At 56.2% G+C, this 10578-nt stretch overlaps 1 protein-coding gene across 3 annotated transcripts in view; it reads right to left on the reverse strand.

Annotated features, from left to right (window-relative positions):
* The window catches only part of NHSL3 (NHS like 3), a 28360-nt gene that overhangs the window by 7525 nt on the left and 10257 nt on the right, over window positions 1–10578 (reverse strand). Inside the window, exon 1 of one of the 3 annotated variants that reach the window (XM_072750352.1) lies at window positions 10282–10505. The exons of 1 other annotated variant lie outside the window; for it this stretch is intronic. In XM_072750352.1, coding sequence (XP_072606453.1) covers window positions 10282–10372 — 91 coding nt within the window. In that variant the 5' untranslated portion in view covers window positions 10373–10505. Of the gene's footprint in view, window positions 1–1347; window positions 1573–10281; window positions 10506–10578 lie in introns of those variants that run through there. One more of the 3 variants, XM_026014367.2, reaches the window with a different exon arrangement.

Genomic DNA, 10578 nt, shown 5'->3' on the forward strand with positions numbered 1-10578 from the left:
TTCTACCCCCAGACAAGGCAGCTCTAGCCTCTCTTGGGAGAACAGTCCCAGGCATTCCCCCACTCCTGGAGGCCCCAGCCCCCAGTGCACAGGAGCCAGGGATCCATTACAAAGGATCCTGTTACCCGCCCCGCCCATGGGGAAGCTGGTCATCTAATCCTGGGAATGGGGGGCTGTGTCAGCACTCTGCAGCCCCAGCCCCCCTTTAAATGGAACCCACAACATAAGCAAAAGCACTGGGAGGGTCATGTGACCTTGGCAGCACCTTGTAGAGAAGCAGGAACAAAACAAGCCACACCCCAGGATCAGGGTCTTCAGCTTAGACACCTGCCCATTCCTCCCTCCTTGGCCCATTCTTCAACAGCCAGCTCCTGCCCCAGGAACCTGCAGGAACCCTACAAGGTCAGAGCTCCTGGGTCTCCTAACAGCCCAACCCATTGAGTCTCGCCTTATCCCTGAATTTTACAAGTTGGGGAAACAGGATAGAAAAGGAAAGGGCTTGACTAAGGTTATCATCCAGCAAATCAAAGTCAATGCCAGGACCAAGCTCCAGGTTCCTGGAGGAGACTCCTGGATCACACTCAAAACTGAGGACCTGGGGATCCCTGGGTGGCTCAGCGGTTTAGCGTCTGCCTTCCGCCCAGGGTGTGATCCTGGAGTCCCGGGATCAAGTCCCACATCAGGCTTCCTGCATGGAAGCTGCTTCTCCCTCTGCCTGTATCTCTGCCTCTGTGTGTGTCTGTGTCTCATGAATAAATAAAATCTTAAAAAAAAAAAAAAAAAACTGAGGACCTTCCTTCCCCATCAAAAGTCCAATGAACGCTGGCCATGTCTTAATCCAGGCCTAAAAGCCCAGTTCTAGAAGCAGAAAGCAGGCATAGAACCCTCCCTCCAAAACTTCTCCACCGCCCCGCCCTCAGCCTCTAAACAGCATTTCGGTGATCACGCCCCAAATTCCAGGGACACTACTTTCCTCTCTACTCTGCTCCCCACACACTGTGGGGCTGGCTGACCTGGGAGGGGGTGCCCTGCCTCTCAGAACTGAGGTACTGGGGTGTACCCAGCATAGTGTGGGTAGCCCTGGCGGGAGCAGTCTCACCCAAGGGCTGCAGGCTTCAAGGTCAGAGACACCTGCATCCAGCCTCCCAAACCCAACCAAGCAGACAAAGGCAGCGGAAAAGCCGCTGGACAAAGGCGCAGCGGAGGGCAGGGCAGCCTGGCCTCGTTACTGCTCTCCTCCCCCACCCATGACCCCTCCCCAGCCTCGATCCCCCTTTTGAGGAAAAGGTCTGGCAAACCGAGGTGTCGGGGTCCCTCCTCTCCCCCTCCCCAGCCACACCCACTCACCCTTCTTCTTAAAGAGCCCGAGGAGGGCCGGCAGGCGGCGGCCCAGGAACACCACCATGACCGCGGGCGCCACTCGGGCCGTCCCCTAGGCCGACCTCTCCCGACGCCCGGCGCCGCCTTCACCGGAACCGGCCCCGAGCGGTGCGAGTCGCCAGCCCAGCTGCAGAGCCGGCGCCAGGCGGGGGGAGGGGCTGCTCCCCAGGTCCTCCTCCCACCTGCGCCACTGATCCCGCCCCCCCGCCGACCCCGCCCCTCAAGTGGAGCGCAGAGCAGGAACCTTCCCACATTCTGACGGGGAAACTGAGGCCCGGAACCTGCGGACGCTTGGCTCTGGTGGAGAGTATGACCGGCAGGGCTGAAAATACCCAGTCCCGGGGTCAGACCACTATCCTGTCCCCAAAGTCCTTTCCTCAACAGTCAGGAGCCAAACCATGGCAGGGGTCCCGGGCTGCCAGATGGTGGGTGGAAGAGCCACCAGACTACACTTGGCATGATGCCCATCCCCAAGTCCTCCTGGCTGGTGAGGGTAATTCCCTGGGGAAGGAACTCAGAGGTGGAGAATCCAGGCAGAGGCCCAGAACTGCCTGCCATGGCAAGGCCATTGGCAAAGGCCCCTGGAGGGGTGACAGCCAGCCAGGACACAGGGACCCTGGGAAGCCAGGGAGACACCCAGAGTAGAAACACAGTGGCTGGTGGGAACAACTCCTCATGTGTATGTACAGACCCATGCTTTCCAAAGGACTTTCTTCCCATTTTGGTCTTCTGGGAAGTAGCCCAGAGAAGCACTGTGAAGTCTCCAAGGTCACACAGCAGAGGCAGGCTTCATCGTATACCTCCTGCTCCTCCAGCCCAGGATCCTTCCCACTGGCCTCACTGTGACTTGGTGACTCTGCTGGCTCACCAGGCAGAGAGAATGGAATTAGCCAAGAAACCCGGGTCATAGGTAAGGGGGTGGGAGGAGGTAACTGGAGGAAAGTCAGCTCCAAGTTCAAACTCACCTCCGTCACACACAAATCATGACTTCATATGGAAACATGACCAATGAACTTCTCTTTATAAGACTGCTATGCCCATTCATTCAATCAGCAAGTATTTATTAAGCTAGAACCTGAGATTATAACGAAAGGAGGAGAACTTTAATTTGTTCACCCCAGACCTAAATCGGTGCCTGTCATACTGTGGATTCAATAAACATTTGACAAATACAAGAAAAATACATGAGTGAGGTAAACTAACAATACAATTTTAGATCAGTGAAGACTGAGGAGCTGTGACAGGGAAGGGGGTGCCTCTAGAGGGCATCAAGGAAAGACCATTGGAAGCAAAACCTGCAGAAAGCGGAGGAGCCGGCCAGGGCAAGTGTAGGCATGGAGCCTTCTGGACAGAGACAGTAGCAAGTGTAAAGGCCTCAAGGCAGGAGTGGTGGAAGTTGGGGGTGGTGGGAGGGTCTCCCAGAACAGAACAGAGGGCCATGGGGTGGAAACACGGTGAGCAAGGGAGAGAATGGCAGGAGCCAGGACGGGTGGGGCCCCCCAGGTCAGCGTGGAAGGTTAAACTGGCTAATGACAGTGTTAAGAGATCCCCTTGGGCAATCCAGAAAGAGTAGCTGAGGCTGTGGGCGAGAAACTGTGTGAAGACTGTCCCCAAACTCACCTCAGGATACCCCTCTCTCACAGCACCTTTCTCGCAGAGTCATGAGGGGTCTAAGAATTCACAGTGGCTCCCCCGCTGCAAGACCTCTCTGCAGCCCCTTCCCCATCTGCTGCCCCACCTCTCAGAGACCACTCAAGCAGAGGCTGAGCCCTCGCTCTCTGGAGAACAAACTTTTGTGCAACTGTACCATCTGTACATCCACAGATGATTTAAATATGAACAACAACAACCCTAAGTTGGTACTTTTATTATCCCCACTTGACAGATGAGGAAATGGAGGCCAGAAAGGGCAAGCTGGGAAGGGCAAGGTGGCATTTGCCCTCACGACAACTTGAACCTAAAAGCTATGCTCTGTCTGCCATGCCAGCCACAGACCTGATCTCCCCTCTGAAGAAGGGCTGAGGGACCCTATCATCCCCAGAGATTCAAGGTTTCTCTGACAAATCCTCCCCTCGCCCCCCTCTTAGGCCAGACCCATCTGCCCCCTAATGCGCCCAGCTCAGGCAGAGGAGAGCAGTAGCCTCACACTTGCAGGGCGATTCATGCCAGCTGCTGGAGAAAGGCAAACAGTCTCTTCCCTCGTGCATCTGACAATGGCCCTTCGATGCAGGTTCTCGAACATACTCTCCGGTAACTGATCCTGAACCTGTGAGGCTCAGAGGGCTAGGTAACTTCCCAAGCTCTGGCTGGCTCCAAGACTGAAGCCTTTATCCCCGCAGGACAGTCATCCTCAGCTCCCTCCCACCCCCCCCACCCCCCCCACCCCCCCACCCCCCCACCCCCACCCCCACCCCCCCCCCCCCCGTGGCCAGGGAAACTAAGGGCTGAGCTCCACTAGGGATGAGGGATGGCGGTGTTGGAGGAACATCAGCTCAAGGTCCCAGACCCCCAGCTGGTGGTCAGGGCCACAACTGCAAATTCCCAGAGGATTCAAGGCTCTCACACTTGATAACATCTGGTTGCTCCAGCAACACCCCTCCCCCCACCCACCCACAGCTTGGCCAGAGCATGAGGTCTCTCTGAGCCACCCAAGGCTCGGGTCCACACACCTGTGACTTGCTTAGGGAGGGGCTCAGCAACCTGTGTCTCAGGTGGACGGCAGGTGCCTCACAAAAAAACTGGGGCCCAGAGAGTGGAAGGACCTTGCCCCGGGCCACATTTAGAGTCCTTGTTCCAGGACCTTCTGCCCTAGCACAGTCCAGAGGTACAGCCTGGGGCAGAAGCTCACCAGCAGCCTCTACCTCCCCTCCTCCCCCACCTGCCTGAGGAAGGAAGCTTCCTGGATAGAAGACACCTTGCTCTTGGCCACACCCCTTAACATGAAGGTCACACCAGGAAGCACACAAGCCAAGTTCGGGAACTCGGAGAAAGTCCACCAGCAGAGGATATGTGTGCAAGGACCTCCAAAATGTCCCCCTGGGGGCCCACCCACAGGTGTGTGCTCTCAGGACCACATCCACAAAGTACACCCAGGCCACCCTACTCCAGGTCCTCCTCACACACGAGCAAGACTACACACTCACACAGGACCCAGCCAGGTGGCTGTGTGTACACAAAGGCAGGTGCCTGTACCCACCACTCTGGGGCTTTCCTTAGCCTAGGGACAGGGAGGAAAGGGGGAGGGAGCCCCCAACCCCCCAGGCCAAGTGTACATTTGTGCGCACGCGTACACACTGTCTTGGCAACATCCTGCATGGGGTGAGGCCTCAACCTGCCCCATTCCAGAGCAAGGGGCGGGGGTGGTGGCGCTCCCACAACCAAGCAGGCCTGACTCAGGGGAGAGGAATGAGGGGGGAGGGCACAGCTGGCCAGGTGGCCTTGCTCAGGAGCTGGAACCCTCTGGGCCTGGGCCTGGGCCTGACCCTGCTCCCCCACCACCACATCTGACCGCAGGCCAACCCAGAAGCCAAGATTCAGAGTGTTCAGAGGTCTTAAGTCTCAAACTCTCTGTACTGGTGAACAAACCAGGGCCCTCTAATAGGAGCAGACCTCAGAACACACGGAGATTTTATTCTCTTAGAGATAAGACAAAGGGACATGAATATCACAAAAACTTCCCAGTGAAGGTTTCTCTCTCTTCTGTCTCACAGAACACCTAACAAGAAACCTGAAAGGTGTGTATGGCTTTCTTTTTCACAAATGAGTACAAGGGAACGAGTCCAGGGAAAGTGACTTGCTCAAGGTCACCCAACCAGGAAGTGGCTGAGCCCACATTCAAACCTGGGTCTCCAACACTTTCATGGTCCTAAATCTGAAGAAGTTAAGGGATTGTGGGGGGGCGCAACCTCACTTCCTGCCCAAAGAGGGGGAGCTCTACACCCCACCTCCGCAGAAGGGAAATCCCCCTCCTTCCTTCCCTCAGTGGAAGACCCGCCCTAGAGCTGAGCTGCCCTAGAGCTGAGCTGCAGAGCTGCAGAGCTGACAGGCCGGTTCTAAGGTAAATATGGGGGAGCAGGGAGTGCCCCTGACAAGGAGAGGAGGATCCCATGCCTCAGGCACCTGGGGGAACCAGCAGCAGTGCAGGGAGGAATTAGCTACAATAATATTAATAAATGTCATAATGAGTTTCCGGGTCAGTCTCTGCTCCTGACAATGACATAATAATCTCTTTCGGCCAGGGTGCGAGTCTGAATTCCCAAGAGCTCTTTCCTTTGTTCCTTCAAGGCACGATTATTCCTATTTTCTAGATGGCAGAGAGGCAGCCACAATGAAGTCGAGAGAGGAATAGCCCAGGAGTCAGGAGGTCTGGCCTCGGACGAATGAATCAGCCTCTCTGGGCCTCAGTCTCATCTGTAAAGTAGGACTCACACATGCCTCACCAAGTGCCTGGGAAAGCCAAAATCACACTACCAAGTACAAACACAAAGTGGTGTGCTCAGAGGGAGCCTCTGCCTCTCAAGGGTGGAGGGATGGGTAAAGGTCCCTCTCGGGGGCCCCTCTGCCTTTCTACTCACAACTGGCATTTATGCGTGGTCTCATGAAATCCCCCCTCACCCCACAGAGGCACCCTCTCAGGGTTGTGACCAACCTAAGGTCACACGGCTAGTAACTGGCAAAGTCGGGGTATATGAGCCCAGCTCTGACAGGCTGCAAAATCTTGTTCTTCCCATGCTATCAGAGGCCTCCTCTCCCACCCACTTCTGGAGCTCTCTTCAAATCCCAAGTGGCATTAAGGACCATTATTAAGATAAGGTCTGATAAGGGACACTTCACAAGAGTTCCCTATCTGCCCGTTAGTGACCTAGCCCTAACCCTTCTGCTCTGGAGGGTAGGGAGTTTTAAGGCCAGACCAGAGACCCCACAGCCCTGGGAGTCAGAAGCCTCAGGTTTGAGCTCTCCCTGACCCTCAACTGCAGCCTGATGCTGAGCCAGGTTGTGTCTTTTCCGAGCCTCAGTGTTTTCATCTGTGAGATGGGAGGGTTGGCGAGCCATTTCTAAAGATCCCTCAGCATGTAGAGCTCTGCCCCTCCGAGGGTAGTGGTCCCCCGCTGTGGGTCAGGGCCTGGGGCAGCAAGGGATCTCTGATCCCTCAGACCAGAGAGGGCTGGTCTGGAAGCCCAGGGTTTCCACAACCAAGTCCAGACATACAAATGGGGGAGATAGCAAGATGCTGGGGTAGGAAGTAAGAGGAGCAGACTTTTCCCAGGTTTGGGACCTACAAAAGATCCCTGGTACTCCAGGTACAGAGATAGGGGGAGGGATGAAAATAATTCCAGATGGTCTGACTCCACCAATGACTTAAGTCCATTCCCTCAATCTCCTCATCTGCCCGGGCGGGGGGCCACAGGGGAGGGGGAGGATCCATCCATGTGTATAAATCTGACAGTACAATGTCTCGGAAAAAGAAGGCGGAATGGTGGGCGAGGCTCCCTGGGCTTCCAATTCACATCCTCCACCAATCCCCCAAACTGCCCAGGACCAGATGCCCAGTGGACCCAGGGAGGGTATGGTGAGGTTGGATTCCTGAGATTGAAGGCCAAACAATGCCAGCAGGTTACAATATCTTTTCAGCAGTGAGAAGGCCTCTCCCTGTCCCCTTTCATCCTTCCCTTTCATCCAAGGGCATTGATCCAATGGACCAACAGTTCATTAAATCTCAGGTCTCCTTCCATTTCCCACCTGCTCCCTCTCTGAACCCTGGCGGGGCTTCAATGCGTTGTCCTCAAACCTGCCCCTCTCCCACAGCACTTCTTCCACTTGTGCTCCCTGGAGTCCAAACCCCCAGGACCTCAAGCTTTCTTTGCCCAGAGGATCTGCAGGCACCTCAATCATAAGAAGAAACCCGTCTATTCCCAAAGTGATAAAGGGCACAGGCTTTAGAATGTGACAGGCTTGGTTTTGAATCTCTGTTCAGCTACCTCCTGCTGAGTGGCCACAATTAAGTGACTTTGCTTCTCCAAGCTCCAGCTTCCTCATCTGTAAAATGGGGACGATAATGGCTTCCAGCCTGTAAGACTGTTAAGGGATGAATGATTTAACCAACGTAAAGGGTTTAGCATAGGCCCTTATTTTTAGCTCTGAGTTATCATCTCTGTCACTGTCCCCCAATCAATCAGCCTTGAGCAGAGAGCCTTCGCAGCCCCTCTCTAGCCCTTATTCCCAACATCTGGTTAATCCCAGGTCCTATCACTTTTGGCACCTCCTCTGCAGTATCTCTGCAGCTGCCACTCCTCCCCACTCCCACAGCCTCCACCCTGTCCCCAGCCGTCACCTCCTCACCACCTCTCCCCTGGATTACTACAATAGCCTCCAGACTGCTCTCTTGAGTTTCCACTCTCACCACTCCACCTCCCAACCTGTCCTGCCTACACCTGCCCCTGTTTTGACGCCATCTTCCTTACACACCACTTTCATAGGCTCCTCCCTTGCTCAAACACCATCACTGGCTCCCTATGGTCTATAGACTCTAGCCCTGTTTGCCTTGCATTCCTTCCCTCATCTTCTCACAGATGAATCAAATGGATAAGTACTCAAACCCCAGTCCCATACCTGGGCATGTAACAGCAGAGGCCCAGGCTGGGGAAGCCTTAGAATCCTCAGCAGAGGTGAGACCAAAGGGACTGGAGCCTGCATTCACAAGGGAACTCGTTCTCTTCCCAAGCAAAGGAAGGAGTCTCAACTACATTTCTCTCCAGCCTCCACACTCAGGCTCAACTCTTTGCCTTTGCTGACGACCATCTTCCCAGAGATGAAATGCATCCATGGTCATCTCTCTGGTTTACTCAACAGTTCAGGACTCATTCTAACCCTATAGTTACTTCAAAGACCAAAATTTAAGACCACCACCCCCTCTCCATCTTCTAAAACGGACCCCAACCCAAAAGCCTTTGAATATACCTCAGCCCCCACACTTACTTCTGCATTGCCTTGACATTGCTTTCTGGTTTTGTAGGGCCACTTTAAAGCCTGCTTAGTCCCTGAATAGCAGCAGGAACTGTAAGCACAGGGCTAGTGGGCAAGAGACTGTGAACACAGGCCTCTTCATCTCTCTCTCTCTCCACCACAAATGGTCACAAGTCCGGACCCACAGTTGGTTCTCAGGAAACCATCAGATTAGAGTGGCCACAGGAAGGCAGGGGAAGAGCCCCAGCCCCACCCCTCGGTGCAGAATCCGAGAGGAAAGACAGGTGGACACATCCAGGATTTCAGAATTGCTGGGACAAAGGGACTCCTGGAAGGTCCTGGAGTCTCTCATCAATCTACCTTCTGAGGAATCCTCAGAGAGCCCACCAGAACGTAATTAACCCTTTCCTGCTGTTATTTTGATTATCATAATTATTCTTCAAACCGCTACTAGCAAACGACCTTGGACAAACCCACCTTCTCTAGACCTCAGTCTCTTTATCCACAAAATGGCTAGGCAGACTGTAAGGGTCCCAGAGGTCACCTAAGCTATGCGCCACCCCCCCAATCCACCAACAGACCCCTCTGTAGGAGCCAAGAGGTCCAGAGACGTGAAAGCAATCTGCTCAAGGTCACCAGAGCCCATACCAGAGCCACACCGAAAACCCAGACCCCCTCATTCCCAACCCAGGTTCTTCCTGTCACCCCCTGTGAGGAGGGATGAGATCATCAGGCTCATTTCAGAACCTCGAGGAATGTGGGCCACCCTAGGAAGATATGGATGGATTCCCTCACCACAAGAGAAGGAACCCCACCCCACCTTCTCCAGAATTCTTTCACTCCCAAAGACCAGAAGGAACACCTGTCTCTGTTGGAAGACCCCTTATCTTCTCCAGGGGTAGATCTACCTCCATGTCCCTACCCCATCTCTGGATTCACCAGGTAAGGGAACTAGCCACCCCCCACAGCCCCTCCTCCAGCACCCCCTGGGACTCTGGGGGATACCCTGAACTATCGCACCTGCTGGGGGAAACCAGGAATCCCATCTCCCAGCCCTAGGATTGGAGGCCTTCTCCATTCTCCCCATCCACCCACCCCCCACTTGGAGGCTGGAATGTGACCCCGCGGAGAGATCCCGCAGCAAGCTGGGAAGGGCTGCGTTCCAGCTCGGTGGCTGCACTGAAAGGGGGGACATGCGGCAGCGACCACGGGGACCGCGGGTGGGGGGAAGGGGGAGGAGAGGCAGGAGCGACGCAGGTGGGGGTGGGGAGGGAGCCCAGAGAACCAGTCCGACTCCCGATCACGCCTGATGGAGGCGGCCCCGGAGTCTCCAGCCCCTGGTTTCCTGCTTCTCCCCTGTACCTTTGTCTCCCCTCCCTCCTGCAAACTTTCAGCCTGTTGGGGGCTAACAAGTGTGAGTGTGTGTGTACACAAGTGCCTGAGGGTCTGTCTTTCAGCCCGAGTGTGGGAGTCTGGCTGGCTGTGCAGTTTTTAACCCGTGTGTACATCTGTGTGCCTAAGCCACGGGAACTGTCCCTACACGACTGATGTGTGTGTGCGGTTGTGTGAACCTGCGCGTGGGGTATGATTCGCGGGGCTGTACAAACCGTATACCTAGGTAGCTGTACCTGCCTCAGGGTCTGTGCGTCCTACAGCGATGCTGTGCCTGTGTGTGTGTGATCTTGTGTCTCCATGTCCGTACATGTGAGTGGGTGTTGTGTGTGGCCGTGTGAACTGTGAACATGTACGTGCGCCCGCCCGTGGGTATTAGTCTGTACGTGTGCCTCTTTGCGCATGTGAGGGGTGGGGTCTGTGCGGGGGATTCCCGGCCCCCCACACTCACACCCACCAAGCCCCGGGAGGGGGCAGCAGCGGTGGCGGCGGCTGCGGCAGGGAGACCCTCCTCCCGCCTGCCCCGCCCCCACCCCCGGCCCCTACCTGCCGGCCGCTTCGCCGACCGCCCGAACCGCCAGAAGCTGCGGGCCCGGGGGCCGCTGGGGGCCTTCCTCTTGTGGTGTGAGTTGCCCATGGCGGGCGCGGGAGCCGGCGCGGAAAGCCTAGCGCAGCCCAACCAGCCGGGCCGCCGGGCCCGCAGCCCCGGGAGGGAGGCAGAGAGACGCGCGGGCGGCCACCGCAGGCGCCCCCGGCCCCAGCTCAGCCACGCCTCCGGGCCCCGCGGCCAATGGCCGGGCCGGGGGCGGGGCCGGCCGGGGGGCGGGGCCTGGCGCGCGTCCC

Source organism: Vulpes vulpes, chromosome 2 (assembly GCF_048418805.1).
Source record: "Vulpes vulpes isolate BD-2025 chromosome 2, VulVul3, whole genome shotgun sequence".
In the NCBI taxonomy this organism is placed as follows: domain Eukaryota; kingdom Metazoa; phylum Chordata; class Mammalia; order Carnivora; family Canidae; genus Vulpes; species Vulpes vulpes.